At 35.2% G+C, this 22,209-nt stretch overlaps 1 protein-coding gene across 2 annotated transcripts in view; it reads right to left on the bottom strand.

The window, feature by feature from the left end:
• LOC120420959 (furin-like protease 2) overlaps positions 1-22,209 on the bottom strand; it is a 328,512-nt gene that overhangs the window by 97,593 nt on the left and 208,710 nt on the right. For both annotated transcript variants that reach the window (XM_052710358.1, XM_039584094.2), the window contains exon 4: positions 12,482-12,616. In XM_052710358.1, coding sequence (XP_052566318.1) covers positions 12,482-12,616 — 135 coding nt within the window. The remainder of the gene's footprint in view (positions 1-12,481; positions 12,617-22,209) is intronic.

Genomic DNA, 22,209 nt, shown 5'->3' with positions numbered 1-22,209 from the left:
CGAAAGCAAAAATTTTGCAAAGTCCAAAAAATCAAATCAATTTTACCAAAAATCTTGTCGTGATACGGATCCCGTAAATTTTCTAAGTTTTGGAACGATTTTTGTAGGGGGTATATCAATAATTATTAAAAATCGACTTTCGAATTTCAAAATTTCAATGAAGACATTTTGTTAAGGACATTATTTTAGGAACAAACTGATGTTTTTGTAAAAATCGGACGAAAATTTCCTGTAATTTCGATGAATTTTCCGAAATTTTGGTTCAAAACAAATATAAACATCAAATTTATCATGTTTCCAAACTCCCAAAAAATTTTCGAGTCCCAAACAAATGCTTTTTCTATAAAAAATAAAGAATTCAAAAATATACGTAAAAATTTCAAAGTACAGCATAAATAAAATTAAACTTAAAAATATCAGCTCATGTTGAGAGCATATTAAAATCATTCTTAGTGTCGGAAATTGAAAATTTCCCGATCGGGACTGGCAACACCAGCCAGCAACAGTCTACTGTTCGGAGCTCCTCAAACTTTTCGATTTTTTTCGCCGTAATTTACCGTGATTATCCGCGAGTTTGCTGCTCCAGCATGCCAAGGGCCGGCCGTGGCCGTGGCAGTTCGAGTGCGGCCTCGAAAAACCCGCGAAGCTCATCTACCGGCAGAGTGCAGAAAGGTAAACACACCAACGCCGCATCGACCGCCATCGCGCACGGGAGCGTGCCCAGTGACGTCATCGATGAATCGCTATTACACGTGTCATACCGTCCACGTGAGTCCCCTGTACGGACGAGACAATCCACCCGGGCATCCGGGAGCACTTCCGGCCAGCAGCAGCAGCAGCAGTCCACAAGCACCACGACGACAACCACTTCCAACGTTCCCACCAGAAACGAATTTGAGATTCTGAGTGGAGAAGAAAACAACACCGACAGTGACAGCAGCAATGCTAGCGACGACGATTACGATGATGAACTTGCGCGCAAGCAAGAAAAGAAGAAAAAATGCAACTCTCCGAAGGAACGACGTCCACCTCCAATTTTTGTTTTGGAAACGTTGGCAGACGATATTGACGAGTTGCTTGAGGGACTCCAATATTGTCTGAAAATAAGTAAAACTTCTGTGCAAGTTATTACGCACAATAAACAGAATTTCGACCTGGTGGTGAAGAAGATGAAGTTGCGAAACTTCAAATTCTTCACATTTGATCCTGCAGAGAAGGTTCCAGTGAAGATCGTCCTTCAGGGATATCCGGACCGCCCGATCTCCGACCTGGAAGAACACCTGTCGGGCATCAAGGTTAAGCCTCGAGAGGTTAAGGTGCTCTCGAAATCGAAAACGGTGACAGGTACGTACACATTGTACCTCCTGTACTTCGATCGTGGGTCCGTCAAAATCCAGGACCTACGGCGGATCAAAGCACTGGACGGCTTCTTCGTGACGTGGCGATTCTACACGAAGAATCCGACCGACGCAGCGCAATGCCACCGCTGTCAAAAATTCGGACACGGTTCAAGAAACTGTAATCTTCCGCCCCGGTGCGTAAAGTGCGGTGAGACCCACTTCACTGAAATCAATCAATCTTCCGCGGATAGACCAGCTGGGGGAAAACGCCCAGCAGCACAAAGCGCGCGTCAAGTGCGCGAACTGTGGTGGAAACCACACGGCAAATTTCCGTGGCTGTGCCGCGCGGAAAAAGTACCTCGAGGAGCAGGACAAGAAGAAGAAAGCGCCAGCGTCCCGCCAACCTCCAAATACTTCGAGCACGAACGCTGCAGCAGCTGGCGGCGGAGCGGTTCCATCGACCAACCCAGCGTTCCCTCCCGGTTGAGGAGGTTCGTACGCTAGAGTAGCCGCTTCTGGGAGCGGTACTCCACCGGGACAAGCAGACGTTACCGGAGATGACCTCTTCACGCCTCCCGAGTTTTTCGCTCTTGCTGGAGAGATGCTCACGCGCTTTCGTGCCTGCCGGAACAAGGCAGAACAATTCCAAGCTCTTAGTGAGCTGATGATGAAGTATATCTACAACGGATAAGCTGCCTAGTGCAGCGCAGTTTTTTCGACGTCAACAGACAAAACAAATTGTGATCTAGTTTTAAGCTTTTCTATTTCTATCCTTTTCCTTAGCAAATTTCGAAGGTTTTTTTTTTTTCAAATAATTTTTCCTTCTCTTGGCAAATCCATTGTTAGAATATCCAATTACATCAAAATGAACTATAGTACAAATCATAGTTGAAAGGTACTCCAAAACTCTATTAGGTTATAAAAATTACTATATTGTGAATTGATTATTTACTAATAAAAACTAATTGAATTGAATTGAAATTGAAAATTTTGTCAGTGACTGCAAATTTTCCTAAGTCTAGCATAAATTTGAAATAAAGTCAAAATAGTCATTTCATGATGTTCGGGTAAAATTTTGGAAAAAATAAAATTTTCGAAAGTCCGAAAAAACTACCACTAACAGCTCAATATCAACTGTAGATAATGCAGTGTGATCATAGAATATACTTTCCATGATACGCAGTCGGTTTCAAAAGTCGTCATAACTCGAGGAGTTTACAGCAAGATGCGAGAACAAGCCAAGATAGTTCGAAGTTATCGCCACCAACTCACTTTCCGCCCGGGTGTGTACATATTTGAGCTAAAAACAACAATTGACATGTTGAGAAATAAATCCCAAATTAATAAATTCAATAAAAGAATTGTTCAATTGCAAAATTGTTTCCTGCACGAACTACAAGGTAATAGTTTTATGGATTAAATCGGACGATTTTAGCATGACGTAATTTATGAATTACTCCTTAAAAAAATCTTTATAGATAAAATTCTAAAATTGCAGAATTAATATTAAATAAATTACAAGTTGTAATTTTTTAAATGTTGCGGTTTCAGCATTTTTTTTCAAGTATACAATTATTTTTATGTTTTTCATTGAACCTTATTATCATTAAATTTAAGGGTTTTAAAAGTTTTGAGTAGTTAAATTTGGGAATCTTTAAAGAAAATTCTAATTTAATAATTTTGTTTTTTTAACATGTACTGACGATTGTTTTAGATGAACTGCAGTAATAAAAACAACTGTTTTTTTTAGTTAAAAGTTTAGAAAGGCAACAGTTAAAAGGTCAGGAGATTTTTAATTTAAAAGTTCGAAGTACAAAGTTAAGGCTTCATAAAAACTAACTTTTTTTAATTCATGAATTTAAAAAAAAATATTGATAGAATTCCATAAACTACAGAATTATTATTGAATAAAATAAAAAAAAAAATCTAGGATTTCAAAGTGTACGCAACATGTTTTTTCAATAACCGAACTTTTATATCTTAAAATTTCTGTTTTTAAATTGATTGAGTTTTAATTTTTTTTTCAATTTAAAATTTTTTAATCTTCGATTTAAATATTACAATCGTAGTACAAACTTAAAATTATTATCGGAAAAATCATTTCGAACTACTAACTTGAATCTACATTACATTGAGAATTAAGCAAGATGAACATTTTGTAAGTAAGAAAAATGTGGAAAATCTGGCAAGCCAGGCGAGTTATAAGTCATGAGTAATCAAAGGATGTTACATAAATTCCAATGTAAGATTTAGATTTTTCTTCTTTCTTTTCTTTTGGTGCCATTGGAACTTTTATGTAAAATTAAACAATTTGATGGCGTACTTAAAATTCCAAAAAAAACGTGATTTCATCAAAAAAATATAAAAAAAAACTGTAAGAACCTATGTCTGTAGAGATTGTTATTTCAAACAATACAAACATCCACCCTTTTAAAGTTCTATCTATGAGAAATTCCCCACGAAAACAGCACGACTCGAAAAAAAAGTGAGGGGGTTCCTTGGCCGATACCCCATATTTTTTTTTTGTTTAGCCATAAGAGAAACTTACGCCCTGTTTGGGTGGTCCAAAAATTGCAATTTTCATCGATTTTTGCAATATCCTATTCTTTCAATAAATCATATCTTCTTTCTCTCCTTACTATCGATATCATATCAATAGCTAATTACACCGATTCGTAAGAAATATGAAAAAAAAATTAGCGACAACAAAATTTATACGTTTGTCCATGCACACAAACATTTGCTAAGAATTTGATTTTGAGTCGAAAAGTTTACTTGAAACTAAACATCAAAATCAGTTTAAATAATTTCTTCAAGCAGAAAGTATCCAAAAATGTATGGAGACAACACATTTATAAGCATGCAGCTGTAAAAATTTGAAAAATACATCAGAATACAGATATTTGAATAAAATTCAAATTTTACGTTTTCGAAAATTGCCTTTTTTTATTTTATGAATTATGTGTAGAGTTAGCTATAATTGAAAGTTTGATTTCGCATCTTTAAAATGCTTTTGAAATGTTTTATTACAATTTAATGACAACCCGAGCAGACGGAAATAACGTGGGAATAATTTTATTTTGATATTTGAAAATACCAGGCCAATAACATGTTTTATGTTATTTATAACAAGATTTGTTATTCGCCGTTATGATTTTTTTTTTGTTATTTGATTGTTATTGTTATAACAGACTTATAACATTTATAGATATTCTTCGAACAAATCTTTGTTATTATTTTTTGTTATTTTAACAACTAATCCGATCATCCCAATAACAGTTGGAAGTATTCTTCCATAACAAAATATGTTATTCCAAAGTTGTTTTGGCTTTCAACCAATATCAGACCAATAACAAATTTTGTTATGATAACATAAACTGTTTTTTAACTCTTATGCATAAATGGATTTTGCAAGAATATTCCATAACAACTTTTGTTATTTTAACAGTATTAGTTATTGAAATGGCATCAATTTTGTTATTCCCGTCTGCCCGGGAATATTCAAGATTTTTTTCAAAATTATTATCTTCGTTACTAGATTTTGCAACAAAAAAAAAAAAAAAAGAAAATTGAAAACATGTTTTTTGGAAATTCCAGTTTTATTGATAAACAGTCACACGAAAAACCGAATCCGTCTAAAAAAATGGATTTTGGGCAAGGGTCCTGATTGCTCCAAAAACGACTCATTCACTCGCGTCCACAAATTGAAAGCGACAAAAAACTGCTCTGACCGTTTCCTACCGTTTGTCGCTTCCACGCCAATCGCTACAGAATACTCTCTCTTTGCTCTCCCTCTCACTTCAATCGGGTAGAAACAGCGAATGGTTCAGAGAGACCGATTGTGTTTGTCGCTCAGTCGAAAAGAGCGCCGAGCTGGTATGTTGTTAGATTCTCTCCTCTCTGGACGTATTCGTGTGTGACTCGGGTCGACGGACAGAGTGGGCAAAGAAATTCACAAAGTATTTGTGTCGCTGGGAGAAGCGCTTGAGTTGGCAGCCTGAGTGTAGTGTTCGCTCGCGACTGGTTGCGAGCTCCAGTCGGCAACGATTCGCTCGGCGATGAGTGAGTGATTTATGATCTTTGAACCGAAATTAACCCACCGGCAGTCGCGTACGTGTACTTTGTACACAGTTTGTAAGGACACTTGTAAGAAAGGCGAAAACACGCGACTTCCCGAAGGATAAGGACCATTGATTTGAGAAATTGTTTTTTTTTTGTGAAAAAAAATCAATTAAAAAATCGGCAGTTTTTTTCATGTATCAATTTTATTCTGTATCATAAATGCCTAGAACTTTGCAGAAGACACCAAATCGAACAGAAAATTTCGTCAAAAGATACAGTTTTCGAATATTGACGTACAACTTTTTTTTTTGATCAGCTATCAAAATTGTATGGAGACTTCTTTGGGTGAAACAATGACACAAAAGGGCATCTTTCGGGGCATTCTCCAAAAAAATTGAGCTCATTTCCGTAATTCGGGGAGAATTGCTCATTTGAAATTGTTCAAAATAAGTGTTTATAAGCCCCTTGAAAAGATACAATTTATTTTAAAAATTCTTCTCATTCCATTATCTCAGGTGAACCTGCAGTAATCCTTCGCCTGCTTAATTCCGCCCCTTCCACAGGTGTCAATTCCGCGGAAAATGTGGTCGAGGAGCACATTTCCCAGGAGTAATTAAAAATTCTGCGCTCAAAAGAAGCGTTTCAGAATTCCGAGGAGGAGGAAAGTGGTAGGGTGAGGGGATTAACGTTAATTTAGCACCTGCCAATTTAAATTGAGTGAGCGCGTGTGTGTGTGTGCGTGTGGTTTGAGCTCTGACGCCGCGGAAGAAAGCTCGTAAAAAAGTGCTTTCGCAGTCGCATGTGTGGCAGAGGTTCTTCACTGGAATTGAGTCAAGTTTAAATTGAGCACGCGATGTTGTTGCCAAAGTTGATGATGTGGCGGATGGTTGTTTTCGAGTCGTTTTCGTTTAATTACATTTTTCGGCGTTGTTTTCACACACTTCAGTTAACGCTGATGCGGTGTCATTCTGGGGGGTTTTATTGAGCGATTGAAGATGATGAAATCTGATTGTGATTTTTGATCATGAGATCATTTAAAGCTGATTTGTTTTTTAATAAAAGTCAGTGACATAGAAAATAAAAATTTACAAAGAGGTAACTCAATCACAAAGGAAATGCCATCGAATCCAATTTAAAAAGTTGATTATAGTTTTCTTCGAAGAGGCAGAAAAACAAGCGTTTTCCTTTGAATGTGCATTGTTTGTGACAATGAGGGTGCATCGACGATGACGACCTCGCCGCCGGTTGTGGGTCATATTTCAATTATTTTCACCCTGAAGGGAAGTGCAGTTGCATCAGAAGCTGTAATCAACTTCCAAGCTCGTCTCGCGCTAAACTTGCTTGTAAACGAAATTCGATCAACACCCTGCGAACTTTGTGCTGCCTTGCCGATACCGTGAAGTGGGTTGATTTTGAATTTTGTGCAAATTGTATCTCTTTATAAATTTTTAAGTATTTTAGCAGTAGCAGTGCAATTTTTTTAAATATTTTTTGAAAATTCTCAGTTTTTTACGGTAATTTTCCTCAAAGACGCAATACGAAAGACTCAACGCCAAAGACGCCAGACGACATCTCCTCTTCCAAGAAGATGCGATGAAGAGATACCGTGTGATGGTGATGATGATTATGACTGGCGACATCGAAGCGAAAATTTTATGATATTGGATACTATCCTGTCCAACGACGACGATAATGGTGATGCTCATGCTATCGAGCAAGTTTTTCCCGGAAAAACTTCATCCCCAACTCTTCTGCGCAGTAACGAACAATATAAAGCAAGGGAGCAAGTTGCCCGGGTAATAAAATATTTTCTTTGATTTGCGACATCAAAACAGAGCGGCGCGTCACTAATGAGAAACGATAATGACGCGCGTCGCAACGCAACTTTGGGTGGCGATATTCCCCCCTGCTTAAAGGGTTGAACTTTTTGATAGTGGGACAAATTTAGTAAGGATTTTAGGAGAAGATTTTTGTAATTTGGGTCATTCCACCTTAAGTGTGCAAGAAAAAATGCAAATTTGAAAATTACCATCTCCGATTCTGCTCAAATTGGCAGAGCTGTTGAGACTATCAAAACATGCAAGAATCCCGAATTTCATCCAAATCGGACCACCCACTCCATTTTTGTACCCTCTCAAAAAATCGACTTTTTGGCGATTTTTGAGCGAAACCCCTATCTTCAAACGACGATAACTCAGGAACCACAAATCTTAGAGGTTCGGTCTTAGGCTTAATTTTGAAGGAAATTGGACGTAGAATCCATTTCCGTGATCAAAATTTAGATTTAAATATGTTTTCTACCTGTATTACGCAATTGAAAACTTTAAATGGCCGTATCTCAAAACAGCCCTGTTTATTTTTTTGATTTGACCTCACCATCGTGTTCCCCGGCCAATTTTACATAAGAATCACTTATCGACAGAAAGGAATATGTTTCGTTCCAGAGATATCGAATTTTAAAGTTTTGAGTATTTAAGAATACCTACATCAGCTACACTCGACGCATCTGCTAGAAGCACACAGTTGTTTTTTTTTTCATAAATATTTTTATTAGGTCCTTTTCGGTACTGGGACCTGGTTAGGACCGAGTCGGCTTTTGTAATTACATTGTTCTTAATGCTAAGAGTAATTACAGAGGATCTTGTGTGTAAATTTTAGTGGGAGGGGAGCCGATTACCCACGGCCTACTCGGGGTTAGTAGGGAAGGGATTGATGTTAAGCACACAGTCGTTCTGATCAATGATTACTACCTGACAATTTATTGAAATAAGATGTTGTAATAAATAATCTTTAGCAAATTTATCTAAAATAAATTGTACACCACTGTAGAAAACTGGTGTATGATCTTAAATTTAAAAAAAAATAGTATACGGTGAATTTGTGTGCTAGCCCACAGACCAGAGCAAGAACGACACAAAAAACAGGGCAAAATGGCATTCCGGCAGAGCTAGCAGGAAATTTCAATTGATCTCGTAACACTTAAGAAAAAGTGTACGATACATTGTCGGGTTAAAAAATATGAATTAAGATGAATAAAACATGTTAAAAGGTGTATTCTCGCGAAGAACGATTAAGAAGGAGGATTTCTGGAAAGTATAAAACTGAGTAATGTAAGAAAATCACAAAATTTGGTATGATTTATTATCTGATTAAAATCAAATTCAGTTGTGTTGATTTCGACACCGTCTGGGCAATTTTTTTTTTGTTTGTCAATCATTTCGAATTCTTGGAAGACATAAGCTGCTGTTCACATGTATCAGAAGTATATGGTTTTGGTTTTGAAATTAAATGTACCATAATTGAACAAAATCATCAATTATTCAGATGAAACTGGCTCAATAAGTTCAGTGCTTCTGGGGACGCGCAGTCCTGTTTTTTCGCGATAATTTTCGTCTCTCTTGTGTGGCTGTTTGTGCGTGATGTTCCGTCAGTGCAAGCGGATGGTTGTGTTTGTGTGCAAAGTGCCCTTTCTTCATCATCGCTGGTTGGAAGGCAATTTGACGGTTGAGTTCGTTAGTTTTACCGCGTAACAAAATTATTTTGATTCATCAAGAACGTCGTGTGGTGCGCGAGTCTTTTTTGTGTTAAAAAGACCTTCCCATAGCTCCGTAGCTCGGAGGGCACGACGTCGGTTGTTTATGTGTTAAGCCCTCTCCATAGCATCGTAGCTCGAGAGGCAACGATAATCAATACCTCATCTAGTTAACAGAAAGAAGATCGGAAGGCATTTGATGGTTGAGTTCGTAGCGTCGTTTCCGTAACAAATTTATGAATTAAATGGTTATATAATTAAGAATCAGACTACGCTATCATTGCAGCATTGCGTTTAACACCTCATTCTTTAAATAAACATTATTTGGTTTTATCTTTCCACAGCCGGCTGTCTAAGATGAAACCATTTCATTTAAAATTTAACAACAGTTAAACGGGAAATGTCTCATCCGCAGCATCCGATTGTTTGCCTTGAGAATAATATATAAAACCTTTCAACAAACTCTATGATTTTGGGTCGCATCATCATCTTCTATGATGAATCCTGACCAAACACCCTATCCTACTAACAAGTTTTCAGGTTCCTGGCGCTCGTGGGGTGTAAGCACAGAGTAAATCAGCTGCCCTAGTAGCAACCTGCGCTAACTAACATTCCCGTCCCTTAAAACCGAGGTCTACAAACTGACATGGCGGGCGCCGTTGGTGGCCAATGACTGTTACCTATTCGCAACTGATCTAGCTTTAGCAATCATGGTGTTTTATCTTTTCAGCGCATTCATACATGCTGTTGATAAGAGAAACACCACTAGATCGTCGAAGCCTATAATCAGTAGTGCTGAAAGGATATTACGGTTCTGTTCAGCAACGGAGGGGCAACCATGGGTGATCTCTCATGCTCATGCTCATGCTCAATTATTCAGATGAAACTGGCTCACAATGTAAAAATCAGTTAAATATTATCATTTTTTTAAACCGTAATACACAGCAAAAAAAAAAGTTGAATTTTGGAATGTTGAAAATTTGGTAGGTTGAATATTCACTCTTTTTGAGAAATATTACCGAAAATAAAATTAAAAATATGAACCTGATGAATATTCACCACAAACTGATGAAAATTTATCATTTTCAGATTTAAGTTTACACATTTTTTTACACAAATCTGTAACCATTTCCTGATGAATTTTACCATTTTTTTCTGTGTAGGGCAGCGAATGACCAAGAAAGTTAAAGCTTCCAGAAATAAATAAATTAACAACAACAACATTTAAACCGTAAGGCAGATTTTGGGGTTTTTGCTGAATGGCGCTATTTCGCTACCGCACATTGCAAAAGCCCTAGAGCCCAGGCAAATTATTTTGTCTACTACAGCCAGCTTTACATTTGTTCTCGCTTCAAATAGAAGAAGAAATAAAAGAAATAATTTGATAAAGTGAAAAAGTAGGAAAAAGATAAAAATAATAGAAAAATAATATTTTTTTAAAATTGTATTGTAAAAACTCTGAAGCATTTCCAAATAAACATCGAAAGATCAATTTTTACTTCATATGGTTCAATGACACTGAGTTCAGGAAAAACAGTGCATTAAAAATAACCCAATTAATATTCCTTAAACAAAAAATAGATTGTTCTAGGTATTAGTTCATTTCAAAATCGCATAAAATATAAAAATAATTCATATTCCAAAACACCAGGTAGTAATTATTGAACAACGTGCCTGTGTGCTTCTGGAAGATGCGTCGAGTGTAGCTGATGTAGGTATTCTCAAATAATCAAAACTTTAAAATTCGATATCTCTGGAACGAAACATATTCCTCTCTGTCAATAAGTGATTCTTATGTAAAATTGGCCGGGGAACACGATGGAAAGGTCAAATCAAAAAAATAAATAGGGATGTTTTGAGATACGGCCATTTAAGGCTTTCAATTGCGCAATACAGGTAGAAAACATATTTTAATCTAAATTTTGATCACGGAATTGGATTCTACGTCCAATTTCCTTCAAAATTAAGCCTAAGACCGAACCTCTAAGATTTGTGGTTCCTGAGCTATCGCCGTTTGAAAATAGGGGTTTCGCTCAAAAATCGTCAAAAAGTCGATTTTTTGGGAGGGTACAAAAATGGAGGGGTGGTCCGATTTGGATGAAATTCGGGATTCTTGCATGTTTTGATAGTCTCAACAGCTCTGCCAAATTTGAGCAGAATCGGAGATGGTAATTTTCAAATGCTGTTCCGCTTCAGGTGGAATGACCCATTAATGATACATATTTGGTTGAATTAAATTTTTTTGTATTTTTGTATTTTTGTATTTTTGTATTTTTGTATTTTTGTATTTTTGTATTTTTGTATTTTTGTATTTTTGTATTTTTGTATTTTTGTATTTTTGTATTTTTGTATTTTTGTATTTTTGTACTTCCTCCAACAGTTCAACACAGGCCGCCAACGGCTTGCCATGTTTTCCATCCGATGTGGCGTTGCGGGACATCGTTGGCAAACTGCCAACCATCACAGGCTGAGTTGAGTTGAGACTGAGTCCACGAGAGTTTTCCCGTTCAAAGGGGGAGATCAATTTCCTTTGCCCATCAGCGGGATTTACTCGCCCGGAAGCTCCCAGTTATTGAGCTTTTCCACCTCACCCTGCCCTTTCTCCTGCTTTGAATTGGTCTTCATGATGCCACTGCCACTTCGGAGGATGAAAATTTAATTATAGCACTCCGGAAAACTCCTCCGTCTCCGCAGGTTTGCCCTTCTGCAGGGACATTCCATGGACCAAAGACCGAAGCGCAGATCGGCTGCTGTCAAGTCTGGCCGTACACAGATTAAAGCTGGTGTTGGTGCTTGCATCTCCGGAACAGGAAATTCACTCGACTTCCTTTGGGAAAAGGGTGACTGCCAGAAGGGGAAAGTGCCTTTGAAGTCTTTGGTGCAGACATCACGTGCCATAATTAAATGTGACAGAATGACAAAACTCAATCAATTTCATCAATTGGAATCTTTATGATTCTCCGTTGCAGGAGTTAAAGAGAAGTGTAATTACTTAACTTAAATTTGATTTATTTTATGAATGAATGAATTAAATAACGTTTCAGAAAGTGTTTTTATTTTTATTTTTCAGGTACCCGCAAGGGTTTTTTCCTATCGCTTTTTCAAATGTGGAGGATTTTTAACATTAAAATGAAACTCGAAACCGAAAAAAGCAATGATGAATAAAATTTGATTCTATATGGGAAACCTTAAAAAATTGACTAGAATTATCATGAATTTATAATTTATAGAATTAATCTATTTTTAAATTTGAAAAAAAAGTGTGCAAAGCTTGCGTCGATGATAATTACTAGCACTTTTATGGTTTGAACAATTGAGTTTCATTACGTTCATAGAAGGGATGGTATTTGGTTTCAATTGCCCTTTGAAAAAAATATTTTTTTTTATCGGGAATTCAATCAATCTAAATTCAACTTATATCAAATTTAATGAAAATGGGATTTTATTATTTCTGAAATAAATGTTGTCAAACCTCAAAAACACTGCTCCAGTTTTAATAAAATACCAAAAAAGAAAAAAAAAACGAGTTTGTTCCCTCCACACTTACGTAGTTCTGCTGCAGATCCGGGTGGTTCCGCTGGATGCCGTCGTCGAGGATGGACACGACGACGCCCTTGCCGGTGTAGCCCTTCTGCCAAGCGGGGCCCACGTTCATGTCCAGACCGTCCTTGGCGCCACCGTTCTGGGAGAAAATAGAAAATAGAAAGTTGAAAGAATCAATGTAGATTTCGTTTTGGGGATGATACGCAAATTGGAAAGCAGAGATTTCATTTTTCAATTTAATTTTCTGATTGTGATGCATGATTAAGGGCGGGTTAGTGCTGCTTAAAGCGCGTTGGTTAGGAATGCTGAAAGCGTCTCCCTTTTTGCTGAAATTTTAATTTCAGAGATAAATCCTAGTCTCGAATCGCCAATTCTTCTTGCCAGCAATTGTCATCGAAAAGAAGGAAACAGGTTTATTGAAATTCCTGCTGCGATTACATCAACGCTCTCGAAAATAGAAGACAAAGTACGCAATCCTCGTACGACCTAGTTAGATTTCGTTCAGAGCAATACACGTGATGCACGTGCACGCACAGAGTTAAAAGTGGCATGCTAATTTTATTTCGAACGGGCTGGGTTTGGAGAGGCTGCCTCCGGGCAAAACAACACTCTTGTTGAGTACAAATCTCGAGCAGAGAGCGTGTCACATTTTCGTTTGCAGAAAGGAAAAACAAGAAACAGTTGGAAAATTAGGTAAAAAATTTGGGCAAATTTGATTAAAAAGAAAAAACAGAGCGAATAAAATGAATAAAATGAATAAAATGAATAAAATGAATAAAATGAATAAAATGAATAAAATGAATAAAATGAATTAAATGAATAAAATGAATAAAATGAATAAAATGAATAAAATGAATAAAATGAATAAAATGAATAAAATGAATAAAATGAATAAAATGAATAAAATGAATAAAATGAATAAAATGAATAAAATGAATAAAATGAATAAAATGAATAAAATGAATAAAATGAATAAAATGAATAAAATGAATAAAATGAATAAAATGAATAAAATGAATAAAATGAATAAAATGAATAAAATGAATAAAATGAATCAAATAAATCAAATGAATCAAATGAATCAAATGAATCGAATGAATCGAATGAATCAAATGATTCAAATGAATCAAATGAATCAAATGAATCAAATGAATCAAATGAATCAAATGAATCGAATGAATCGAATGAATCGAATGAATCAAATGAATCAAATGAATCAAATGAATCAAGTGAATCAAATGAATCAAATGAATCAAATGAATCAAATGAATCAAATGAATCAAATGAATCAAGTGAATCAAATGAATCAAATGAATCAAATGAATCAAATGAATCAAATGAATCAAATGAATCAAATGAATCAAATGAATCAAATGAATCAAATGAATCGAATGAATCAAATGATTCAAATGAATCAAATGAATCAAATGAATCAAATGAATCAAATGAATCAAATGAATCAAATGAATCGAATGAATCGAATGAATCGAATGAATCGTCTACGAAGTTCGACTGTGTCACCAACGGCAGTGGGAGGGCAAACGTCGACAGATAGAATCATAATTTTGCTATGAATTTAGATTATCCTGAGAAAACAACTTTCACGATTCTTTGCTTTTCTTGCTTTCGTTGGGAATCGTCTTTTGAGTGGCTCCAAAATGAGCTCTGTTTTTTTTAAACGTATTTCTGAATTTGACCCTGAATTTTTTGTATAGATTGTGACATTTATTTTAAAAATCTCATAAAAATAACGATTTTTTTGCTCCAAGTTCTCTTTCTCAATTATTTTTCTTCCCCACAACTTGACCCCTCAACTCCGTTGGTTGTCATCAGCAGTAAACGAATAAAATGGTGCAAGCGATGTCAAAAAGTCACAATCAGCGGCCTCTCTGCCATCTATCGTCGAGGGACCCCTCCCCGCCGCCGCCGCCGGTTATCTTCCGAGCACTCATTCATATGAGCTTTTCGCTGCCGCCAGTTGGGGTTGTTGGTCCTCGGAGGAAAATTTATTTATCTTCCTCGGCTGTCCCACACTCCTCGCAATAAACCACGAGACAGCAAGTTTTGTAGGAGAGTTTGGGGTTAAACATTAAAGAAAAAGGACAAAAAAAATGTTAAAAAAAGAAAATAAAAAGAAAATATGAATGTAAATGAGAAAAGGAAAAAAAAGAGAAAGGGAGAACATAAGACAAGAAGACAAGAAGACAAGAAGACAAGAAGACAAGAAGACAAGAAGACAAGAAGACAAGAAGACAAGAAGACAAGAAGACAAGAAGACAAGAAGACAAGAAGACAAGAAGACAAGAAGACAAGAAGACAAGAAGACAAGAAGACAAGAAGACAAGAAGACAAGAAGACAAGAAGACAAGAAGACAAGAAGACAAGAAGACAAGAAGACAAGAAGACAAGAAGACAAGAAGACAAGAAGACAAGAAGACAAGAAGACAAGAAGACAAGAAGACAAGAAGACAAGAAGACAAGAAGACAAGAAGACAAGAAGACAAGAAGACAAGAAGACAAGAAGACAAGAAGACAAGAAGACAAGAAGCATGGAGACAACGAGACAACGAGACATGGAGAAAATTAGAAAAGACGGAAGGGAGAAAATGAGAAAATTAGAAAATAAGAAAATAAGAAAATAAGAAAATAAGAAAATAAGAAAATAAGAAAATAAGAAAATAAGAAAATAAGAAAATAAGAAAATAAGAAAATAAGAAAATAAGAAAATAAGAAAATAAGAAAATAAGAAAATAAGAAAATAAGAAAATAAGAAAATAAGAAAATAAGAAAATAAGAAAATAAGAAAATAAGAAAATAAGAAAATAAGAAAATAAGAAAATAAGAAAATAAGAAAATAAGAAAATAAGAAAATAAGAAAATAAAAAAAATAAGAAAATAAGAAAATAAGAAAATAAGAAAATAAGAAAATAAGAAAATAAGAAAATAAGAAAATAAGAAAATAAGAAAATAAGAAAATAAGAAAATAAAAAAATAAGAAAATAAAAAAATAAGAAAATAAGAAAATAAGAAAATTAGAAAATAAGAAAATAAGAAAATAAGAAAATAAGAAAATAAGAAAATAAGAAAATAAGAAAATAAGAAAATAAGAAAATAAGAAAATAAGAAAATAAGAAAATGAGAAAATGGGAAAACGAGAAAAGGAGAAAAGCAAACAAGTAGACAAGTAGAAAGGGATAAAATGAGGAAAGAGAAAAGAAAAGGAGAAAAGGAGACAAGGAGACAAGGAAAAAAGCATAAAAGGAAAATGAAGAAAACGTTAAAAAAATAATGATGATTAAATCAATAAAGATAATTGAAGCCACAACTTCTCTTAAATTCAACCCAAGGCAACAGAACAATGAAAAGGACAAAGATGCCAGGGGGCGAGGAAGCGAACTTTGACTTGACTTTGCTGGTCGCGTGGCTGCAAATTGGAATCCACCCCCACGTACAAACACACACAAGCTCATAAAGGGTGGCCTCTAAAGGGAATATGAAGACGTGATGACAACAACGAGAGCTTTTTTTTTCGTCTTTTCTGAGAAGTGAGGAGGGGGTTAACAAAAGCTCCAAACAAGACGCGCTCGTAATTTTCTAAAGTTTATTTATATTTTATACAGAAACAATTCGCCTCTTCATTTCCATTTAGTTGAAAATCATGCACACGCTCTTCATGGAGTCGTGGCGGCGCAGAAAAGAAGGAGGACTCAGAAGAGAAAACATTTTGAAGAAAGGGAAATTTGTGAGGGGAAGGGAAATGACATGAATCAGGATTTCCCATATGAGTTATACTTTGGTTGGTTGAGAAAACCCGGGTCTTGAGACGACAAGCTTTGCATGAAAAATTTGAGGAATGCAAATTGACGAGCATTGTTTACAACGTTCTTGTTCTAATCAATGCGATTATGAAGATTGCTGTTTTTGATGAGTTGTGTCTTCGCTTGTTTCATGTTTGAAAGAAGAAAATCTTTTTTTTCTGTTTGGTTTTTTCAAATTTCGCTATCTAATTTATTCAGATAGCGAGATCAAATTTCTGTTTAATAGCCTGGCAGTTTCAACTCATTCCCTTTAAATAGATTTAAATTAAACCTCAAGACCAGCCACACTACATTCAACGCAATCACCGTCTGCACATGAATCGGCAATTAGCGGCTAAATGCTTCAGCAAGTTGAAACAAGCCGCAGATTACGCAATTCAACTCTTTACGAAAGGTTTTTTCTCCACCCAGAGCTCCTTCTTTTTCAAATGCATCTTCAATTACCCTCTTGACAGACATTCCATTACCGTCGCTGCTGAACAGGACGGAAGACAGGAAAATTGCCGGGTTGGAAAAATCCTACCTCCTTCGCAAGCAGGCGTTTTTCCTGTCCCCGGGGGGGGGGGGGGGGGGGGGGGTTCTTGCTTTCTTCCAGCCGTCAAAGCCCTGATAATGGTTGATGAAGACCACAATCGACCAATAAGGGGATGAAAGAGGAGGGGATGGAAAATTCACTCACTCTTTTCCCTATTTGTAGTGGCTGGCTAATTGAGCGTTTGTTGGTTGAGGGAATGCATGTTTTATAAATGTATAAAAACCACAAACTGACAGGAAAGGAAGGAATGATGCTACCGAAAACGAGTGAATGTGTCGTCATTCATATTCATACAATAGTGGTAGAAACAATATTCACGATGGTTATTCAGACTTAATTACAATCATCAAAAAAAAAACATGATTTTTTTCCAAATTTATTACAGTTTTAACTTTGTTTATTACAGTTTGAATTTTGCTGCCAGCCTTTGCCAGCATTGAAATAGTAAAAATACATTTTTCAAAAAATTTAATGAGCATACGGCCATTTAATAAAATTAGAAAGTTCAAATTTGAGAAAAAACACGCTTGAAAGTTAAAACAAATAAAAAAAAATATTTAAATTTCAACATCCTTCAATTTGTATAAATAATCAGCATACTTGTATGGAAAGTTTTGAGGACTATTATTTTATTTTACCTGTTCATTCAATTATTTTTCGCAGAAGCTCTGTTCAGTAACAGGCAGGGCCAAATCAAAATTTAAAAATACCTGGCCGAGTACCAATAACAGATTTGGAAAAATGTGGCTGACGAAAATCTATCAATTATGAATAGTTAGGCCCAAGCTCTTGCCCAGACCAGTAGTAGTCATAGATATAGAATCAAAGCTCTGTGAAAAGTGTTTTCTTTCTTGCTGTTGTGCCCTTGTGCAAATTGAAGAATTGTTCTCTTTTTCATTCTCGCAGCCAGCAAAGTATTAGCTTGCGACCACGTGAAAACACCTTTAAGGTAGATGTTAGTGTGTTTCCTTAGCGTCGTATTTTCAAGACAAACATTTTAAAAGGGCGTAATATTGAATATTTGGCGCTTTTGAAATGTTAGTCTTGATTAAAAAATTTAGAAAATATTGTTTTCGAAAAGATCGGAAAATTTCACGAATGTTTCATATTTTAACATTGTAAATAGGACCATTAGTTGCTGAGATATCAACATTAGAAAATTATGGGTTGTTAAGGTGAGACTTGGAAAACATCAATTTTCCTGTTTTTAAACACTTGCATGACAATATCTCAGCAACTAAGGGTCGTATCAACAAAGTTCAAAAAAGCAAAATATAGAGAATTTTCTCAGCTCTTCAAAAATATTTTTTTCAAAAGTGGCCAAACTTGTGCACTTATTTTAAAAAAATGAAAAACTGCGACTATTTACAAAAAAGTCACCTAAAAATGGATTTAACTTGAAATTTTTGATTGTAAATTTGATTTTATATCGAGAAATGAAGTTGAAAAATGTGTGCAACCAATATTTCAATTTTTCGAAAAAATCATTACTGATTCAAAATTTCATAACTCGGTCAAAGATTTTTTGCACAACCTGGAAATTTCAGAAAAGTTGGCATTTGATGTCCTCTAAAACATATAAAAAAAATTAAAAACAGTGTTTTTTTGCAAATCAAGTTTTAGTGACAAAAAGTTAAATAAAAAATCACCAACATTTTTTTTACCGTCTATCATTTTTTTTCCAGTGTAGTCCGTATACATACCTACAACTTTGCCTAAGACACCAAATCTATCAAAAAATTCCTTCAACAGATTTTTGGATTTTCATACATCGTTTTTGTATGGACAGCTGCCAAATTTGTATGGAAAATTATATGGACAAACTAATGATGCCAAATGGTACCTTTGGGCATACCAAAGGCACCAAAAAAGTTTCAGTCGGATTAAAAAATACAAAAATTAAAATTCTTAAAAAAAGACCGATTTCGTAGAGAATTGCTCTATATGAAAATTTATAATAAAGTGCAAAATAAACAATTTTTACAAAAAAAATAAATTAATGGGTAAGAGGAAAAAAATTAGAATTATTTTAAAATTTGTAGAATTTTGATGGCTTTATTGATTTTTCGGTCAATAAAGGTTGAAATTCTAGTTTCATTAAAATTACTAATATACATTTTTTTGATTTTTAATTATCTTATTTATTTCAATCAAAATGTTGTTTGGAATGGCCAGAATATAAGTATTCTGACAAAACCACAGATAGGTAAAGATTAATCCTTATTCTGGCTGACAATGGAGAAATATGCCATCCTCAGATTTATCTTTTAACCAGGCAAGCAATTACATTTTTGTGTAACTTAAATCAAAAATTACGTCAAAACTAGTTAAGTTATAAATTTTCCACTTTTTTGACTCCTTTTTTGTTTAATTCGGGTGCAAAAAATAAAGCTTAGGCAAGGATTGATCAAAGGAGAAACTTTTTACAATCGATTTTTAACTATTTGAATACTTTTTACAGCATTTGCTTTTGCAGGGACAATACTTCGAAAGTAAAATTTGTTGTAGCCTTATCTGAATAAAATATATGCATAGACCAATCAAAACCAAATTACCAATATTTTTTGATTGAGCCGACATTTAAAGCCTTTACAAAGCTGCAGAAAGCTTAACATTTTGGAAATATTGGAAAATGTGGAGACACTGATACAAAAATAGAATGGGACAATTTTAGGTTTTTTACAAATTTTTAATAAGAAGACTAATGGTCAGACAAGACGCGAAAATTCATTAAAAAATTTTGAGTGGATCGAAATTAAGAAAATTATTTAAAAAAATTATTTTGCAAAATTGGATGTAACTTTGTCTTTGCATTCAATTTTGCATCATAGGTTTTCCATACAATTTTGCGAATCGTAACGTTTGTGAAAAATTCTGTTCTTTTTTCTTAAAATAATTTTGAAATTTTAGAATTAAGAAAGGGCTAAGACACTTACTTTGGACATTTTAAATGTAGGGCTGGATTTTTAAAATTCAAAATTGTTTTGATAGAAAATACAATCAAAGTTTATAAAAATTATCATCAGCAGTTTCAATGATATCGTGAGTTTGAAAAGTAGTAATTACCAGATGAATCTTTTTTTTCTCAAAAAGTATGCTTAAAATGCTGTTCCTCAGCAGAAATTTCAACAATCAACAATGTTCAAAAAGCAAATTTGTAGTAGAGAATGTTCTCCGATCTTCGAAATTTTACTTTTAGAAGATTGACAACGATTGACACTTTTTTTAAAAGTAAAAAAATACAATTTTGTTGAATAACACAGTCCAACAAGATTTTGTCTCTGAGACAAGTATATGTGTTCCTAGTAGAATTTTGCCTGCTGAATCCGAATCCGGGTCCAGAACTGCTCCAAATGGTCCCAATTTTGAGATACACCCGTTTGAAATGTTAGTTTAGGCCAAAATTAGCTACTTTGTTGACTATTTTACAAAAGAACTATTGAATAAACAACTGAACCAATACATGTATCTTAAAGTTCACGTTTTCCTCTTTCTGAAACACTCCTGGTTTTTAAAATTTGATTGTTTCTACGCATATTTATAGCCATTTTAAAATTATATTTTCTGTTGGTTCTCATTCAAGTTTTTCCAACTTGCATGCAAGTCAAATTCTAATTTTAAAATGGCTATAAATATGCGTAGAAACAATCAAATTTTAAAAACCAGGGGTGTTTCAGAAAGGGGAAAACGTGACCTTTAAGATACATGTATTGGTTTAGTTGTTTATTCAATAGTTATTTTGTAAAATAGTCGACAAAGTAGCTAATTTTGGCCTAAACTAACATTTCAAACGGGTGTATCTCAAAATTGGGACCATTTGGAGCAATTCTGGACCCAGATTCGGATTCAGCAGGCAAAAATCTACTAGGAACACATATTCTCGTCTCAGAGACAAGAAACATTTGATTTTTTGTTGAACTGTGTAATTTAACCTTAAAAATTACTATAACTCAAAAACGGCGCATTTTATCAAAATTTTAAAAGTGTTTTTTTAGATTTAGAATACAATTTATATCTTAAAAATAATTTGTATAAATTTTTAATTGTGTGCATTTTCGATACCTACTTTCCAAAAAATACGTCCGTCATACCCTATAGTTCAAAATTGGGCTTTTTCAGTCTACTTAAACATATTAAAAAAACGAAGGGGGTAAAAATTTGTCAAAATCGAGTTTTTGTGACAGCAAGTTCTTGAAAAAAGGGTGAATTTGAAAGAATTATTTTTTTAGAATAATCCTAATCATAACCTACAATTTTGCCCAAGACACCAAATTGATAAGGAAATCCCTTCTCGAGACACAGATTTTTGAATGTTTTTATATCACTTTTTTATGGATAGTTCCCAAATTTATAAGGAATTTTATACGAAGTAACTAATATAGCAAAATGGCTTATTTGGACATAAGGAATCAAATTGTTCAGCATAAATTGTGGAGAAAAACCAGTTGGCCTTCATAACAAATTTTGGAAAATTCTAGATTGCAAGTGATTCTTAGTACCTTACAGCTCATACTTCCACATGAATCGGGAATGATCAGAAAAGTTATTAAATTTAAACTTTATTCAATGTTCCCACCTGCCCGCTTCAAGTAACCTATAGCCACCTTCCCCGCACTGACTGCGGTTTCGGTCGCTGCGTTTGCCCACCTTAACCACACGCTCTGCATCCCGTTGCGCATCACGACGGCCACTAAGCCAGCGTAACCGCCCAAACAAGGGAGGCTCCGGACGGCGGAAGTTCCACGTGTAATTAATTGCCCGTCAGTGGACATGAATCCCCGGCGAGCGTTTCGCTGAATTTCCGTACTGACCAGTTGGCTAATATTCGCTACAGGGGGGGAGGCTCACAAGATTATTAATCCCACCGAATTAATCTTCGACATGTCCCCAAGGGACGGGGGTTTCTCCACGATCCTAAATCTATGGCGTGTTGTAACCGATGACTTGGAATTAAGCCTTCAAGCTTCTGGCACAATGTGGGAGAGGGCGACAATGGCAAGAAGTTGCACGGCCACAATTTATGACGTTTGTTGTGGGTGGTTTTGGGGGGGGGGGAATTTCCCAGAACTGTCGTTGTTCAATTGACCGGAAACAGCGAAACCAGAACCCGGTTATGTGGTTGTTTGCCACAAATGCAATCAATTTTATCCCGAATAATTGTTGAATAATTTTCCGTGACCCTTTCGCATGTTCCCGACCCCCTCTCGAAAGCCTCCTTCGTCGTCCTTCTCCTGTGAGTCATGTGTGGGGGATGTTCTGCCGGGAGAGGGTTGCTACATAATTATCATACCAAATTTATGCCCTCGATAACGGGTCCGATCTGCGCAGGAGGACTACGAACACGGACACGTGGTGACAAACCAAGTGTGCTAATTGTGT

This window comes from Culex pipiens, chromosome 3 (genome assembly GCF_016801865.2).
Source record: "Culex pipiens pallens isolate TS chromosome 3, TS_CPP_V2, whole genome shotgun sequence".
In the NCBI taxonomy this organism is placed as follows: Eukaryota; Metazoa; Arthropoda; class Insecta; order Diptera; family Culicidae; genus Culex; species Culex pipiens.
Note: the sequence above shows the minus strand (reverse complement) of the source record. Positions and strands in the feature narration are given on the sequence as shown.